At 36.6% G+C, this 19,479-nt stretch overlaps 1 protein-coding gene across 18 annotated transcripts in view; it reads left to right on the top strand.

The window, feature by feature from the left end:
• Positions 1–19,479, top strand: part of SOX6 (SRY-box transcription factor 6) — a 489,348-nt gene that overhangs the window by 380,954 nt on the left and 88,915 nt on the right. For all 18 annotated transcript variants that reach the window (XM_081937703.1, XM_081937696.1, XM_081937695.1 and 15 more), the window contains one exon: positions 8,912–8,991. In XM_081937703.1, the coding sequence (XP_081793829.1) occupies positions 8,912–8,991 (80 nt within the window). The remainder of the gene's footprint in view (positions 1–8,911; positions 8,992–19,479) is intronic.

The following is a 19,479-nucleotide window of genomic DNA, read 5'->3' as shown; positions in this document are numbered from 1 at the left end:
TAAATGTTTAAAATCATGTTAGTGGAGAAATTCAGAGTTAGAAGATTTAAGTAAATAAAAGCCAACCTTTTCTGCATGCGTATATTCCTTGTAGATCTTAGGCCAGAAATAGTATCTTTATTTTTCTCATTAATCTGTCTCCTCTTCATTGAATATTAAAGGGGGGGAAATCAATTATAGCATTTCCTTTAGACATTAAATTATTTCTTCTTGTTTCATTCTGCTCTGCCTTGTCAGTTTTATAAAAACAGACAAATGGAAAATGGATTCTTATATATGAGAAACGGTAAATGTCTTATTTGGAATAATAGTTGGGTTAGCATTCAGTTTATCTACTTGTCCACTTTGTATTTTGGGATATAGAGTTTATCTTAATTTTCTCCAGCCAATCTATGACATGATTTTTTTTTCTGATGAAGTGAAAAGGCTTGTTCTTTTAGTACTAAAATACTGCAAACAGAGTAGTATTGTCAATGGCAAATATTTCCAGGTTATTGATTTAAAAAATAGACCCATTCTCTGCTGTCAGATGGAATTTTTTTACTTGTTTAATGTGCTACCTCTGATAGGTGTATGGGATCCAAATGCAAATCTTGAAACTTTTTCCATTGAAACTCTTTCATAGCATCCATATAGTATGCTAACTGCAGTTTTATATGGTCTCGTGCAAAAAAAAAAGACATGATTTCACATTATTTGGAGCAGATATTTCATAATAAAACTGACAACTGCATAGATTTGACACAGATTTACAGCAAAGGAAGGATACTGCTAAAATCCTGCGTAAACCGCACACACACACACACACACACATCATCCCCACCCCATTGCAAATTTTGCTTCCCCATATCTTCTTTGCATCATTGTTGTTTCTAGTGCAACTCCTGTCTTTCAGAGAGATTAGTGTTGTCTTTGGCCACCAAAATGTTTAGTCTATTTTAGGGCTGTCATTAGAAGCATTCAAGCATTCAAGGATTCAAGAGTGCTTGTGGTGCAGTGGTTAAAGTGTAGTATTGCAGGCAGATTTTGCCTACAGCCCTGAGCTCAATACTGATGGGGCTCAAGTTTGACTGAACTTTCCACCCCTCTGAGGTTAGTAAAATGATGACCAGATTGTTGGGGGCAACATGCAAGTAATGCTTACATTGTAAACAGCCCAGAGAGTTCTGTAAAACATTCGGGGGGGGGGGGATATAAGCCTAAAATGCTACTGTTATGCTATTTCCCACATCTGTTACCATAAGTATCATTTTCAATTCTAAGTATTTTGAATTTCTTTTCCTTTTGTAAACAAGCATTGTTTTGTTTTTTTAAAAAATGTAACCAATTAGTACATTTACATGTTTATAGCATGTTGTACAATTAAATTATTAACATTTGACCCAATGGAATTGGTAGGTTTCAAAATATGTCTTTAAAAAAGTATTCCTGGTAGTATAGTGCTTATTCAAATATAAAAGGGTGAGCTGTCCTTTTTCTAACTGATGAGAATTGGATAATCTTCCAGTTTTATAGGATACATATTTTGTGGTAATAAAATTGACCATTGATTAATCCGAGAAACAAATTCAGTTTATAGAACAAATTTAAATCTTTGTTTTCTGTGACAATTGAAACATCATAAGTGAAAATCAACGGAGAAGATTTTTCTAAATACATCTGTAAAACAGCACACTGATATTAGGAAAACATACGTATTTCAAAAATATGTCAATCATGGTTGTTAAATTTTCCAATGGCAAACTTTGATTTTATAGTATTATTTTTATACTATATATTGTTATTTCTAATAGTAATATATTTTAGTTCCATTTCATTATCTGAGATATATAACTATTAGGTGTCCAGGGCACATTATTGCCTTCAAGCACCATTGAAACTATCAAGAATTTTGTTTTAACAATGTAATAGATAACAAAGCCTTGATTTAAATTTAGACCAATTGATAATGTATCTAGAACGGATTACAAATTAGTCAATAAAGTCAAAATATTGCAATGTTTTGGATAACTCAGTTTTATTTGTTAATACCAAGGTAACATTTGCATGTTGTATTCCATATTTACATGAGTCATACTATTAATCCTTTGCTTAATAATTACATGACACAATTCAGATCAAATCAAATTTCCAGATATGCTAAGACAACAACTCCTAGTATTCCTTTGAAGTTGGGAATTATAGTCCTAACCAACCTGTAAAGTAAAATATTGAAAAAGAATGATTTTCTGCTATATAATCCTTTATTTAAATTTGGAAGTCCTTTGGGTCAAATATGTTCATCCCTTCCCCTTATATGAGTTAGACAAAAGATATTTTGGGATTTCAAGATTGTATATATCAATCTTGTAAGTCAGAACAGATTTTGAAAACTTTGTTACTATATTTCTCAGTATGATACAATATAGTTTTCCACATAGCAATTGCTAATTGAAAAATCTGGGCCTCATAAATCAATTTGCGTATTCACAGCGTATATTGTATTAAAATGTTAAATTATTGTATAACTTAAATTACTGTTGTGTCTTTTGATCTATGTGCATTTGACAGTTTTTCAATTTTCCATGTGCATATGACAGTTTTCCAATTTTCACTGATAGAAACGTTTTATTTAAATGAGATATACTGTATAAAGTAGAGCTGCTACAAAGCCAACATTTAACTGAGCAAGTCAAGCTATTGCTTATTGGATAATTTGACTCTTTTATAGCATAGTAAAAGCTGTAAAGTGAATGGTATGACCTCTTTGGTCAATGCTAATCTATAACAGTTTACTGTTAATTTAGTCCAGTATAGGCATCATTGTTAAGAGTATAAGATATGAGAGCAGATCTAATTGTAAGTGACTGGTATGCTAGAGGATCTCAGATTCAAATATCAGTCAGCACAGTAATCCTTAGTAGTCTTAAAAAGAAAGAGGCAGACTATATGATCCATGTGACTTTAATACAAACCTAGTTATGATATGTATATGCCATGCCATAATATGATAATTGTAGTAGAATATAATAAGTACCATGCAAAAAGATAATAACTTGTGGTCAGATTGGTCTGTTTAATTATTTATAAATAAATTGATTATGTGCTATCAAATCAGCAGTGAGTCTTAGCAATCACTTAAGTTGATTTTCTTCATGATAATCTATCCTTCACATGGTTCTTTAGTTCTTCTAACAGGATATTCATAACTACTGTAGCTGTGTCTATGCATCCAAAGGTTGGGTTTCCTCCTCTTCTCTTTCCTTTCCCCTTTCCTAGCCTCAGAAAGAGAGCTAGTTGTTCACATAACAAATATGGTAACACATATGCCCAAAATACAACAATTTGAGAGTGATAATTTGTGGATTGAGTTATTTGATAATTCATTTTTGTTTTCTTGGATGATCGGCGTTTTCTCCAACACCAAATTTGAAAATATGCTTCCTATCCAGCTTCTTCAAAATCCGATTTTCACTTCCATAAGGTGTCACAGGGAATACCATTGATCTTTGTAGATGTAGACCATCATGGTATCTGATTTTTTCCAGGGTCTTCATCATTGCTTTAGCAATTGCTAATCTTTTAGAATATTTCTTGATTGTTTGTTCCTTTACTCTTGATGGTTGATCCTAAAAGGCAGAATCTTTTTACTGCAATTTCCAATTAGAACTGTCATGTAAAGATTATTTTAGGGGCTATCTAAATCTTTCTATCCATTTTTCCCATTTGTAATATAGAGAGATTATTATTGATGTATTTTAAACAGTTGTCAACTATTTTTTTTAAAAAAATAAGATTTCTTTCCAACATGACTTCATCTATAAACTTTAAGCATCTTTATAAGTCTCAATTACATTATATACATTGTAACCTTATTAAATTATATTGAATGAGTTATAAGCAAATTATTTCATGCTACCATTTCAGATAGTAACGCCCAATGAATATTTCTTTTTAGCTAGAAGTTTTTGATATATCCTACAAGTAATCCTCAACTTGCATCTATTCATTTAGCAACCATTCAAAGTTATAACAGCATTGGAAAATGGGAATTATAACCAGCCCTTGCAATTAACCATCACAATATACCCATAATCTTGTGCTCAAAATCTGGCCACTTGGCAACCAGCATGTATTTATGATGAGTGCAGCATCCTGAGGTCATGTGTTGGCCATTTGCAATCTTCCCAGCCAGCTTCCAACAAGCAAACTTCCTCAATGGAGGAAGGCTGCATTTACTTATTGATTTCATGATTCATTTAACAATTACAATGATTTGCTTAACAATCGGTGGGTCCTACTGGTTCGAACTGGTTTGGGCGCACCACTAGTGGTTTGATGGCCTGGGTTGCTGGAAGCCATGTCCCCGAACTGGTTCTCTAGGTGGTGCCATAGGCACTACCATCTTGTTTTTCGCTTTTGCGCATACGCAGAACAATTTTTATTGCACTGCACATGCGCATGTAAAGTGCCCATGTGCAACATGCCCACAAACGAACCGGCAGTGCCTGCCGGAACCCACCCCTGTTAACAATCATGGCAGAACAAGTAGTAAAATTGGGCATGACTTACTTAGTAACCACCTTGCTTAGCAATGGAAAGTCTGGTCTCGATTGTGGATGTAAATTGAGGACTATCTATAACAGGGCTGGCAAACTTGTGACCCACGGCCCACATGTCATGCTCTGGCCATGGCCCCGCCCAGTTTAGCGAAGGGGAAAAAGTTGCAAAACATCATGTGATGATGTGAGTTTGACACCCCTGACCTATACTGAGAAAAGGAGTTAAGAGTTCTTTATAGTCTAAAATCACAGTTTGGGTCAAATTTGTAAACTTGCGTTGCTTTATGCCGGACTTTGGATTTGAGCAGACTGAATCTTATATCTTGATTGCAAATGACTACTGTTGCTAGGATTCTCTTTGCAGTAATATAGCTTCATTTCCTTAGAAAATATCTAACAAACAAAATTCAGTTGAGATTCATTATGTTATGAGATAATCTGTAGATCTGTGTTTCTCAACCATAGTCCTTTTAAGATAAGTGGACTTCCTTTCAGAATTCCCCAGGCAGCACTATTGAGGTATTCTGGGTGTTGAAGGCTACACATCTTAAAATGGCTAAGATTTAGAAACATTGCTATAGATGATACAGTGACTACAGTTTTGAACTGCATACAGATTTTGAGACTGTGGAAGAAAACAAAGAAACACTGTTTGCAATTCAGATCAAAGGACTGAAAGCATTTGCTGCGTCCATCTTTTTAATAAGTATTGTGTATACTGACAAGTGAAACAGAAGTTGATGCATCATTTTGGATCTTAGAGTTACTAATGTGTATAAACACAATAAAAAGCCAATATATAATCAACAGATAAGCTTAGAAGACTAGTTTGCAAAATAAAGAATGAAGGGTGGGAAGTTTTTTTTTGTCTCTGTTCAACCATTCGCCCACTAATCAAGGCTAGCATGAATCTATATGTACAATGAACTTGTTCTGACTTGTTTTGTCTGCCTTTATAAAATTAAAGAATAGATCCTCACCCAAGCATTCCAAATCTAAAAACAAATTTGGAAAAAAATTGCTACAACATGTTGAGCGATGGATTGTTAAAAAAGCTACCAAGAAACACATTGATCTATCATTTTTGTTAGGAAAAAAAAAGCTTCTATCTCCTTTGTTGTTAGCCCCTTCCTCCAAAGAACATGTACCTGCTTCAGTTTTACTATTGTCAGCAAAACATTCATTGGTATGAAATGTCATGCTTTGTTCTCCGAATAATACTATTATATAATGCAGTAGGATTATATGAAGCCATAAGTTTTAGAATCCTTAGTTTTAATCCTAGAGAGGCTAACTTTCTGCTTAAAAGATTGGGGAGGAATGGAAGACACACAGAGTATTGAAATTAGCTGCCATCGGCATAAGGCAAAATTATAGCAGGTGAGCCAAAGAACACTCTCAGCTATGGCAGGGACCCTAACAACACACACTTTCACACACACATACTCCAACCTACTTCAAACCTTGGAAGCATGACAGCTGTGAAAAAGGAGTGTCAGTAGGGAGAAGATATATATATATATATATGCACACACACACACAAACACACACACGGAAATGCTTTATTATGTATTAATACAAATAAAAGCAAGTTATATTGAAATTAGAAAAAGAGACAGAGGGAGGGAGGGAGGGAAAGAGAGAGAGAGAGAGAGAGAGAGAGAGAGAGAGAGAGAGAGAGAGAGAGAGAAGGGAGAGGATTGTATGGAAAGGAAATGAATTATTCATTATATTTAAAGACAGATTGCCTTGAAAATGTTTGGTAATGCACTCCCTGTGTAGATTTAAATGCTTATTGTTTTCCCATTTAAAGCAATGGAAATTTAATTCAACATTTTCTTGACAGTTTCTTTTTTTTTAAATGCTTATTGCCAAAGAAACATTATTTAACTTTTGATGATGATGCTTTATATTCAGAAAATATTGTTTAGTTTTCAAAGAAGATAAGCAGAATGAGCTAACCGTAAAAAGACAAGGATTTTATACCATGAAGAAACAATTTGGTTTAGTTTAGGTTTTTTTTAAACCTACTGCAGACAAAAATCAACCTCACAGAAAAGGGGGAATAAGATTAGACTTTATGAATGTTATAAACTCCATAGGACACCAGCACAATGTAGGTTGGGAAAGGCATTGTAGCAACGCGCTCTGTATGCAATCAGAAGCCAATTGTTAGTGGACTGTGTACAAGCACATACCGTGCTCAATGATCTGATGAGGTATTATGGATATGATGCAGAGAGACCTTGTGGATTAGAACCTCACCATTTGTTTAAAAAGTGAAAGCAACTTAACATTTACACTGAGCTTGTCTGAAGAGTGGCTGCTCTTTGGATGGCAAGCTGAAGAGAGAGTATTTTCTTTACTCTTTTATTGCTTTCGGGAATTTATGGTATGGTTGAGAATTGAGCTGGGGTTGAGAACTTGATGTATGTGCATGGGGGAATTCTCCATTCCTAAATTGCATTATCTTAAATCTTCTACACCACACCTATGTTATTAATTCTGTGTGTAATGTGAAAAAAAGTTTATGCAAAACAAGTATATTATTATAAAACTTTTAAAAATGGAAGAGGAATAGCTTATTAAAATATAGCCTGGAGATAGTTTGTAACACTGATTTTAAATGAGAAAGCATTATTGAAGCATGGTTATTGTGCAATATACAGTATCAATCACTTAATATATATTTTATATATAATCATATATTTATATATAATCATGTATATACTGTTATATATATTATATTCTTACTCCTCTTTTCCACCTCTCTTTCCACTTTCAGCTTTAGTGAAGGGATGCAGGTTGTAGTTATAATGTGAAAGTATATTAAGTAATTCTATTCACACAGGCTACAGACTCCTATACTAGACATTTCTTATTTTAGGATCAACTCTATTGTAATACTTTGAAATTACAGCACTATTGAACACTAAAATACTTGGGGATAAATAATCCCTATATCTAACATACAGTACAACCAGAGAATGGGGTAATCAATATAACAGTATTGCAGTTGATAACTGAATAAAGGTTTTGAAGAATGGAAGAACAGAGGATATTATTATGAACACATCTGACAGTCCAGTTTCATAATCTACATGAATAGGGTTAAGAGTTTCACTGGCCTTCAGCTATATCCTTTCATTGATGGGAGGTCAGGATAGGTGATCCTCTCTTGGCTTGGCCCAAGGTAAAACCCAAAACAATACCCTTTTGTCTACAGCTAGAGGAGCAGAAGCAACAATTTGATAGGCTGAAAAATGATATTTTGTGTATTGAGAGTGACCTGCTTCTTCCAGTTTCCAAGATAAGAGAATTTAGCTTGTGGAAGTAGAGAAACTGATAGGAAATCAGAGGTAAGAAGTCAAGAAAATCAACACAGGAGACCTGTTTGAGAGAAATTTTGCTCACATCATGTGATTTCTAAAATTTTAACCAAATCCATAATGGATTTGGATTCCAGAATCTACATTCCAGAAAATAAAAAGTTTCCCCTGTGACTTGATTTTCTATGGGATCCCTCCCAGTTGAATATGGAGAAAATGAGATCTTTATTGTATTTACAATCTAGGTTTTACTGTATTGTTGAATGTATTAATTCCAAGTATCACTTACGTAAATTTCAGATATTTTGCTTTGAAGCATGAACATACTGTATTTTGCCTTTATACAGAAATATAATGAAATTATATATATATATATATATATATAAAAATCACCCATAGAGAATAGCTGTTTACACAGGAACTGTAGATATTTTTAAAAATGATTTGTCTGGGTTTGTGTATGTGTGTGTGTGAACCCTTGCATCATGAGACAAAATTATGTCATAACACCCAGAACTGAAAATTGCCTATCTTAGCTCATGTATATCAGGCAAGATATAAGTTGAAAAGATCCTAATAATATTCCTTAGAAGAATATACTGCTGTGCATAATAATTTATTGAAAACAGGTAATATCCTCTAACCGATATGTGAGTCCAAATAAGTGCAGCTAAAGACGTTTTAAATGGAATCAGTGCTCCCAGGTTGCAAGACTGGGCCTTTGTGCATTGCTTTGTGTCAAGGATCATTTGAAAAATTTCTAAACACGCAATTATTTTTCAATGCTGCTACATGAGCCTCAATAAGTGTGAGCATGCTTAGGTCTCAACATTGCATTTTATGTTTTGCCAGTTTGCCTACTAGCGATCTGCTGAGCAGAACTTCCAAGGCAGAGGTGCAAGTCTGTGCCCAACAATCCCCTTTTGTTTTTGCAGATGTTTAGGCTTAAAGCGGTGTTGTGGAGCTCAGGCCCTGTTTGTACTTGCATGTTGCTATTCTCTGCTCATTGTCTAAACCTGTGTGCATTGTTCTTCTTGACAGGTGATAACTATCCTGTGCAGTTCATTCCATCAACAATGGCAGCTGCTGCTGCTTCTGGACTCAGCCCTTTACAGCTCCAGGTATGTGCCAGAATAAAAATATGTGGGCTCAAAGCCAGTACTTTAGTGGAAAACTGCTAACCAGCTGTATGCTAAGTAATGGCTTGAATGTTAAGTAATTTTTTAAGCACAGCCCCAGAAGGATTAACACCTTATGTACTAAATATGCTGCAAACAGAGCAGCATGTGTCAAGCTCGATGCTGGGAAATGCAGCCAACTTTGTATTTTTATCAATTACTTAATAATTTCTGGCACAATCCAATCTATGCTTAAGCGCTTTTAAGCCCATTGATTTGGTGGGAGAATTAAGCAGTCCTTTAAGTCTTTTCTTCAACTGAAAAGTTGTTTCAAAGGTACTTAAATTGGAGAAAGGATGGAAGAAACAAGTAGCTCTTGGTGGAATTTAGATTCAAAATATTTTATTTCTCTTAAGCTTTTTCCAGATGTAGCCTGTTTAACTTTTGCTCCTCATAGTAGGTGTCTGACAAATGTCGATTTCTCCTTCTTTTGGGCTTTGTAATGACTGTTTCCTAAACTGTAGACTTGCAGCTTCTGTATTTATGGAATCTCCGTCTTTCCATGCGTTAAGTTGGTTGGATGCCAGCAGCCATCAGGAGTCTGAGTTTGGTCCCTTGCTAGGTCATTTATTTATTTTTGTCATAGGGGGAACTAAATGTTGTGTGAAAATGATTTATATTCCAATTTATTATATAGCCTTTTAATATTCCCCAAGAAAAGGCACAATAGTGTCAAATAATGAAGTAGCAGTCAAAAGCTTATAAAGTGGGTGTGTTTAGCAATCATATTAGAGGTTTACCTTTTGGTTATTTAAATGTTGTAGCTAACACCTCTTGCAATTGTTATCAACCATAATTATAGTAGTATTAATTTAGTAGTGGCAAACATTGCAGTTTAGTTAGAGGAAAAATAGACTTAATGCCAGCTTGTTTGGATTACAGAATATTTTAAAACATTTAAAAAAAATCCAGCCTTAATGATTACAGATATTTTAAGGATCCTGATAAATGAAAGGAGAAATTTGCTCAATTATCATTTTTAGTGCAGAATTGGATGGAATCTAAGAAAAGCGAAGCAGCACAAACTACGAAACCTGCTGGGGGAATGTACAACTGAATTTTAGACTACAGATAAGAGAGACTGAGAAAAAACAGTTTACAGGCTTGTTATTACAAGGCAGTTTTGTTTCTGATAGGGACAGGTATGGTGGCTATTGAGTGGACTAGGAGAAAACAACTGAAGAGTCTGCCTGTTTATCTACAACAATTTCCTAATTTGTATTATTGATCTACCACTTTCAATTGGAAATGGCTAAGGACAGCAACGAATAATCAAATGGGTATCCTACTTGTTTGTTTTAGGTCTATTTCAAAGGATATTTTCTTGTTCAGGTCTTCCCCTTCCACCTGGAGACACTTATATCGTTTCTTTCTGAGAAAGTTCTTCAAAAGAAGACTGAGGTTTTATAGTAGTTAAGGGAAAAAAGATCTGTGAGATATACTGGGAAGGTTTGATAAACTGGAACTGCTGATCATATCTTATTTTCTTCTTTTGAAAACTCCACTCCCATGCTATAGAAATAGCATAACACGTATTGTATTGTGACACTATTGTATATCTAAGAAGAATTGAAGCAACACACACAGGCCCGAACGCAATTATTCTTTCTGAAGAATTTGCTGAGATTGCTGATTGAACTCTTCCTAACAGCTACAGCTCTTTCAAAACTATGGTATATAGGTTTCAATGCTCTGAAAGGGATTACTAACCTATAGCATCCCCTAGCACACATAACAATGTCTTTCAACATGGAAGACAACTTGGTGCATTCCAGATATTGTGCTTTATATCTCCTAATCATTTCAGTATATCCAATGGCAAGGGATTGGGAACTGTAATCTAAATATCTGGAAAGTCTTAAGTTTTTTCAGAGATGAAAGTTAAGCAGTCTTTTGCCATGTATCCTAAAGAAGAGAAATGGGTGGTCCAGTGAGTAATGCAGAAAACTATTATCTGTAAGCAAGTTGTAATTCATTAGTTCATTACTTGAGTTGTCCAAAATATTGCATGATCTAGATCATGTTCTGTATGACAGCATACTGAATTCTATTGAGTACAATTCCTGATTAAAATAGGCATAACAAGCTATTGCCTACTGTGAGCCATTCAAAGTAGCAGTAAAGTAAAGGTAAAGGTTATCCTCGCACATATGTGCTAGTCGTTCCCGACTCTAGGAGGCGGTGCTCATCTCCATTTCAAAGCCGAAGAGCAGCACTGTCTGAATACGTCTCTGTGGTCATGTGGCCGGCATGACTAAACATTGAAGGCTCATGGAATGCTTTTACTTTCCCACCAAAGGTGGTTCCTATTTTTTCTACTTGCATTTTTACATACTTTCAAACTGCTAGGTTGGCAGAAGCTGGGACAAGCAACGGGAACTCACTCCATTACACGGTGCTAGGGATTCAAACTGCCAAACTGCGACCTTTCTGATAGATAAGCTCAGGGTCTTAGCCACTGAGCCGCCACATCCATATTAAAATATTCTTTTTAAAGGCTTGTTTCCACTTTGCTTCAACAATAATAACCTGTGGAGAAAATTAGTTTGTGATGTATCCATTTTAAATGTAAGGAATTAAAGACTGAAGAGTACAAAGAAATTTATGAGTCTAATCGACCTGTCTTTCTCATACTGATCTTCTTCATTATTTTATTACTCTTACAAGACCATGACTCCAGAAGTGCAGACATTCTGTCCTTAAATGGAAAGGGATTTAGGGTGGGGGTGGGGGGAGAATAAGCATTACATTTGAATTAATAATAAGTGGATGAAATTCTAATCACCCTATGACTATTTTCAGTGTCAAGGAATCACATCTGGGCTCATGTTGACAAATGGTCTCTTCCTCCCATCAGTGTTTGAATTAACTAATTAATCTATATTAATATACATTGAGAAGGTTCAGTTATATGACCTAGTGCAATAATCTTATAGTCGCTCTCCCCTAGACTTAGAAAGGCTGAGTGTATTGGGTTTTTTTCTCCTTCTATCCCTCAATGCAAAGAAAAAAAACAACAGTGGTGTGGGTGTCTATACGTGTATATAAAAAGGAAAGGGGGGGGGGAGGAAGAAAGACAAGAAAGAAAAGAAGGCAATTATGTTAACAAAATGTTCTTTAGAAGAGTGCGTGGAGAGAGGGGTGGGTGAAAGAGTAAAACCAACCTATAGCTTCCCCTTTATCCCTGATGCCTTCCTGAGCAATTTGTCCTTCAAAGTTTATCACGTATAACATTAATGAGCCTTGGCAACTCTTAGTCCTGGTTGCAGCTGTACGCTGAAAGTTTTCATCATCAATGAAATTAAACAACACCCGCCACAAAAGCATGTCCAGCCGGCTTCTTTATCCTCTCGCTCTTTTCTGCTCTTCGCTTTAGCACAACGTAACGACCTTTTGTTATACCACAGGGTGCAGATCCAAAGTATTGCTGAAGCATTGCAGCGCCTGCCTCAGGGGTACAATATTAGCGGTATGAAGCCAAAGAATGCTATTTTTAGTTGAACAGTTCGGCAGATGGAGGCAGGAATACTCATATATCTGAAGGTTGAGGGTTTGAACCATTAATTTTGATAATGTATTTAACCCTGGGAACAATCAGAAACTGTAACTCTAAGGTTACAATGCTTTTGACCTTTACAGAACAGAGGGCACTCGGTACAGTAAACAATATATTACATTTCTACTTATTCTAATTCTCTCACACATATAAATTTCAGGACAGGGTTGACATTTGCTTTCCTCAGCTATTTTCGTGCAGGCCCTTAAAGTAAGTAGAGAAGAATGTGCAGGAGAGAGGCTGCTGTAATGTGACAGTCATGTAAATATGGCCTTTAAATAGCTAAGGCATTAAATGTAGCCTTTTATGAAGAAATATTATTCTCAAGAACCAGCATCTCATTTGTTCCTCCCTCTCCCCCCACCCCCACCCCGTGGAAAAGTTGGTATATGAGCTGTGTCTCTTTAGGCATTTCCTGTATATTGCTGTGAGCTTAAAGTGAATTTTATTGGGGTTAATGCTATGCAATAGGCTATTCTAGAGAAAAGGCAATTGGGTTTGGCTTTCATTGTGTAAATGGGTCATACCTGTTTGTGGCTTTGTGAAATGGGGCACACTCCACCACAGCCAGTATAGCAGTTAGATATCACACAGCTTAAGTATTCCTAATTAAAGTATCTCCATGTGTCAGCATATTGGTAATGTTTTATTTTAATCCATTTATTTTGTTTATGAAACACTGACATATGTTTAGATTGGGAAATATATGAGCCTTAAAAATCACTTTATTGAAGAAAATTAATTCCTACAATGCTGTCTGGGTAATGTGTTCAGTCACCCAGTCAGTCACTGGCGGGCCTGCCACTCTTAATGTTGCTTAGACACACTTTAACAGTTTTATCTGACATAACATTTCTCTGATGCAGCCAGCAATAATAATTTCCCCCGCACAAATGCTAAACAGGGGTTTCCTTTATTTTTATTTGCAATCCAGTAAAGAATCGGGGTTTGGGGAGAAAGCGGAAAAAGAGATGGGAAGACTGCGTAAAAGATTCAAGTAAGACCAATCAAAATTAAAACCAGCTTCCTACCTTTTCAAAATTTGACACTGCAATTTGTTTTTCAGCAGGTAGATTTTCAGGTCAATGCTGTGAGTGACTGACTGTCAGCGGGAATTCCACCAAGACAAGTAATTTCACTTAGAGTATTAGTGACAGATTGCTCACTTCTTCGTATCACTAGAGAAAATAAACTTAATATTGTTACAGGCACAGTTTCTGTCTTCATTAGCCTTATAGAAACATTCTGCCTTGTACGCTCTTTCTCTCTCTCAACCCCTCCCCCCAATGAGTCTATTTTGCTATTATTTTAAACCAAATACTCCTGCTTATCATATCTCCGTTAAAGTGAATATTTTGCCAAGATTACCACTGTAAAAGACAGTCTGCTTGAATAAGCCTGTCCAAGTCAAATACAATTTCAAGTAGATTTGTTTCAGAAATGTACAGTGTAGTTCAGAGAGAACTTGCAGAATATTTCATTTTTGAAGGATAATCTCTTTGGACTCAGTCCGGTGAAAGTGAGTTAGCTGTGAGTCACTTAAGTTTCATTTGGCTTCAGTGGCTCTATCTTTGATTTAGATCATTGACATCAGTGAGAGTTAGAGGTGGGACTGGTTATTCAAGGCCACCAGCACAGTGGGTTTTTTTTCCAAATGTAACTTGGGGATATTTCTTGCCTCTATACTTATATACTCAGCTGCAGTGGGATGTCAGAATCAAGCTGTGTTTGAGTAGGAAAAAGCGGAGAAAGGAGTCGTAATAAGAAGCTGGAATAAGCTTGAGTTAAGTCCCTCCCTCCCTTCCTTCCTTCCTTCCTTCCCTCCTTTCTTCCTTCCTTCCTTCCTTCCATCCATCCATCCATCCATCCATCCATCTATCATCTATCATCTATCATCTATCATCTATCTACAGTGGGGCAAAAAAGTATTTAGTCAGCCACCAATTGTGCAAGTTCTCCCACTTAAAAAGATGAGAGAGGCCTGTAATTGGCATCATAGGTAGACCTCAACTATGAGAGACAAAATGTAAAAAAAAAAAACACCAAATAATCACATTGGCTGATTTGAAAATAATTTATTTGCAAATTATGGTGGAAAATAAGTATTTGGTCAATATCAAAAGTTCATCTCAATACTTTGTTATATATCCTTTGTTGGCAATGACAGAGGTCAAACATTTCCTGTAAGTCTTCACAAGGTTGGCACACACTGTTGCTGGTATGTTGGCCCATTCCTCCATGCAGATCTCCTCTAGAGCAGTGATGTTTTGGGGCTGTCGCTGGGCAACACGGACTTTCAACTCCCTCCAAAGGTTTTCTACGGGGTCGAGATCTGGAGACTGGCTAGGCCACTCCAGGACCTTGAAATGCTTCTTACAAAGCCATTCCTTCGTTGCCCGGGCGGTATGTTTGGGATCATTGTCATGTTGAAAGACCCAGCCACGTTTCATCTTAAATGCCCTTGCTGATAGAAGGAGGTTTGCACTCAAAATCTCATGATACATGGCCCCATTCATTCTGTCCTGTACACGGATCAGTCGTCCTGGTCCCTTTGCAGAGAAACAGCCCCAAAGCATGATGTTGCCACACCCATTCTTCACAGTAGGTATGGTGTTCTTTGGATGCAACTCAGCATTCTCTCTCCTCCAAACACAACGAGTTGTGTTTCTACTAAACAGTTCTGTTTTGGTTTCATCTGACCATATGACAGTCTCCCAATCCTCTTCTGGATCATCCAAATGCTCTCTAACAAACTTCATACGGGCCTGGACATGTACTGGCTTAAGCAGGGGGACACGTCTGGCACTGCAGGATCTGAGTCCATGGCAGCGTAGTGTGTTACTGATGGTAGCCTTTGTTACGTTGGTCCTAGCTCTCTGCAGGTCATTCATTAGGTCCCCCCGTGTGGTCCTGGGATTTTTGCTTAACGTTCTTGTGATCATTTTGACCCCACGGGGTGAGATCTTGCGTGGAGCCCCAGATTGAGGGAGATTATCAGTGGTCTTGTATGTCTTCCATTTTCTAATTATTGCTCCCACAGTTGATTTGTTCACACCAAGCTACTTGCCTATTGCAGATTCAGTCTTCCCAGCCTGGTGCAGGTCTACAATTTTGTTTCTGGTGTCCTTTGACAGCTCTTTGGTCTTCACCATAGTGGAGTTTAGTGTGTGACTGTTTGAGGTTGTGGACAGGTGTCTTTTATACTGATAACAAGTTCAAACAGGTGCCATTGATACAGGTAATGAGTGCAGGACAGAGAAGCCTCTTAAAGAAGAAGGTACAGGTCCGTGAGAGCGAGAAATCTTGCTTGTTTGTAGGTGACCAAATACTTATTTTCCACCATAATTTGCAAATAAATTCTTTCCAAATAAGCCAATGTGATTGTTTCGGGTTTTTTTTTACGTTTTGTCTCTCATAGTTGAGGTCTACCTATGATGCCAATTACAGGCCTCTCTCATCTGTTTAAGAGGGAGAACTTGCACAATTGGTGGCTGACTAAATACTTTTTTGCCCCACTGTATCTATCCATCCATCCATCCATCCATCCATCCATCCATCCATCCATCTATCTATCTATCTATCTATCTATCTATCTATCTATCTATCTATCAATTTAAAAAATTACATCTCTCTGTTGGGTTCCAAAACCAAGAGACATGCTGAGTTTCTTTTAAGCAGTTGCCTTTATTGTTCCTCACCTACAGCCAGAAATCTTTTCAAATTAAAGCAAACTAATTGCATAATTAAAGATAGGAGTCCTAAGGAGGAGCTCTCTTGACTCTTTTCCTTCCGAACAAGCTAAACTTTGTTCTCTCTTGCTCTTGCTTTGGAATGCAGCCCATCCATTCTGTGAATCTGGATTACATTCCATCACATCTACAAGCAAGTGTCTCTGGGCAGTTTACAGAAAAACTGAAACAATAAGCTGGAAAAAAGATAGAATTTAATTGATAGAATTTAATTTCATTTTCCATTAATGCAACCTTCCCAACTCAAAATATGGTTTAAATTCAGCTCGGTTTCCAAACAAGCCATTTCCAAAATAACAGCTTAGCAAATTTATTTGACCAGAGTTAATTTTAAATCATTCTCTCTCATTCATAGACTCAAGCCAATTTTCATAGAGAATTAGTTAAAATATGTTAATGTGTTCCTTGGATTTTTTTCAGGCTCATCCCTGATGTGATAAACAATAATGGATATGTGTGAAACTTACCTTTCTGCTCTATTAGTGCTTTAAGTCATCATAATTAAGATTTTCTGACTGCATAGTTTCATACCAATCTACGGGGCCTGAAGGGATACAGTAAATTAAGTAACCCACATGGCTTTTTTCCTGCAATAAATATGAGTACCTTGTGTGGAAAATTACTTACTTTTTTAGGGACTCTGTTTCCATGCTCCCACATGAGCAATTATTCTTCAAGTGGAAATCATGAGTGTCTGTCTAGATGTGATCTGGACAATAGTGGAATTGTGAGTGGCTGTACGTAATTCTAGATCCTAGACTGGGCCTTTTCCAGTTCAAGATTACTGAATGGAATTATTGGATTTAAAATGTACTTATTACCAAAACAAAAAGGTTTAATAATGAATTGGAGTTAGAAATAAAATAAAAAGAATGAGAATAATTATGATAATAATGCAATAATAGAAGTTTAGGATTTTAATATTTACGCTGGCTTTAGACAGTTACGGGAATGCAGACTCTGGTTTCCTCCTATCTCAAAAGAGGGCTATCGTAGCTTACTAGAACAAATCTCTTTCAAACCCAAAGACATTGACAATGGATAACATATGCTAATTCTTTTGGAGAAGTTTCAGACTAGCAAACTGAAAGATAATTAACGTTGATCTTAGCTTTGAATCTAACAGTTGGAATTTGAATGTTTCTGTATTACAAAATACAGTAGTAAACAAATTGCCTTCTGTTATTAACCTTTCATTAGTGAAAAATTAATTGGGTATAATGTGAACAATGATGCTTTTAAAAAAATGTAGCAGAAAACAGACATCATTATGTATCCAGATTATGCCAAGGCTCTGATATTGCTTATGAAATAATTGTAACATTAATGACTACCTTTAACATGATTGTATGAGTAGAGTAGTCCATGATGTGTCAGTGATGGAACCAGTATTGTGTGAGTGTCAAGGCATTTATAAAATTAAGAAAGAGTGAAGAGACTCTTGATTATGTAAAACATGTACAAGGACACACCAGTCCTTGTCCAGTCCAGTGAGTTTTAAAACCTCTGAAAGTCTTTGCTTGTACCCAGCATTCCTCCTGCTAATGTCCAGATTAACTCCCTGAGGAATTGCCTTCACAGCGTTCTTGTACATTTCTGTGCCAGATGCTTTACAGACTTTGTGAACATTTTTGCTTGTGAAGTTTCAAAAATAGCATACCTAAAAGAGCATTAAAATTGTTTTCTGCCATATACAAAGCAGAATATTTAATTCTGTTCATATACAGGAACATTTATTACGATCAGGATGTGGTTATTTGAGCTTCAGTCATTGAAGCCTGCGTCAAAAGAATAGTTTCCACATTTTAAAGATCTTAGCTAAGGATACGTTGGCTTTTTCTTTCTTTTGCTTTCAGCTGTTATCCTCACATGGTATATTTGAGCTGTTCCCACAGATCATTTTAAGATAATTTTGTTGTCATTATTGCAGAGAGTCCTGAAAGGATTGGTCTGCATGCAGAACACCTTATAAAGCCTTTTCAGTCCTACTTAAAATCATAAAATTGAAGCCATTAACTAAATATATAAACCCCAAGTAAGTAAATAAATGCCATGAAAATTTAAACTCCAAATCACACATTCTGTAAACACAGGGAAAATCTAGGCTGTATAGAATGTTCGCAGGAAGAAATATGCACCTCAATAAGCAATGGAAAAGGAAGAAAAATTATAATTTCTCTTCCTTCCCATATTATAAAATGAGATTATAATTCTCAAATTATAAAATGAAGAGCATCAGTATAAATGTAAACAATGGGATGACTTGTTTATAAATGAAAGAGTCAGAAGGTGGGTTTCAAATTTTTTTAGAACCTATTCTGTAGGTGTGGCCCATTTTGTGGGAGTGGCTCAGTGGTCATGTGACTGGGTGGGAGTGGCTTGGCGGTCATGTGACCGGATTGGCATGGCCAAGTTGGAAAATGTGGTGAAACTCACTTAACAACGCTCTTGCTTAGCAACCAAAATTTTGGGCTTAATTGTGATCATATGTTTCTTTCTTTCTTTCTCTCTCTCTCTCTTTCTTTCTTTCTTTCCTTCTTTCTTTCTTTCTTTCTTTCTGTCTTCCTTCCTTCCTTCCTTCCTTCCTTCTTTCTTTTGTCTCTCTCCCCCACTTTCTTTCCCTCCCTCCTACCTCCATTCCTTCTTTCTTGTCTCTCTCTCTCTCCAACTTTCTTTCTTTCTCTTTCTCATTCTTTCTTTCCCTCTCTCTCTCATACACACACACACACACACACACACACACACACACACACACCATTTCCCTCATGCCTGCCACTGACAGCTCTCAAAGAGAAGGAAGGACTCCTGCCTTGGGAAGAGGTTGGACTAGATTACCTCCATGTTCCCTTGCATCCCTCCATGTTCTCTGTCCCATTTAGTCACAAACAGCCCCATTCACTTTAAAGTTGGTCGCAAACTCCACTCACCCTGCGCACATCCTGGTCCCACCCAAGGAGGCGAGCTACGGGGCGGGGAAAAGGGGGGAGTCTGTGGCTCTGTGGCTCTTGATCTTATTCCCCACCTCGGTTCTGTGGGCGGGAAGTGCTACTGCTGAGGCGATGTGACAGTGGCGGTGGTGGTGGTGGAGTTGGGGCGCTGCCCGCCAAGCAGCGCGACCCACAGCAA

The sequence above is a fragment of the Natrix helvetica genome (assembly GCF_964273705.1).
Source record: "Natrix helvetica genome assembly, chromosome: 1".
Taxonomy (NCBI): Eukaryota; Metazoa; Chordata; class Lepidosauria; order Squamata; family Natricidae; genus Natrix; species Natrix helvetica.
This window is presented reverse-complemented; position numbering and strand designations above follow the sequence as displayed.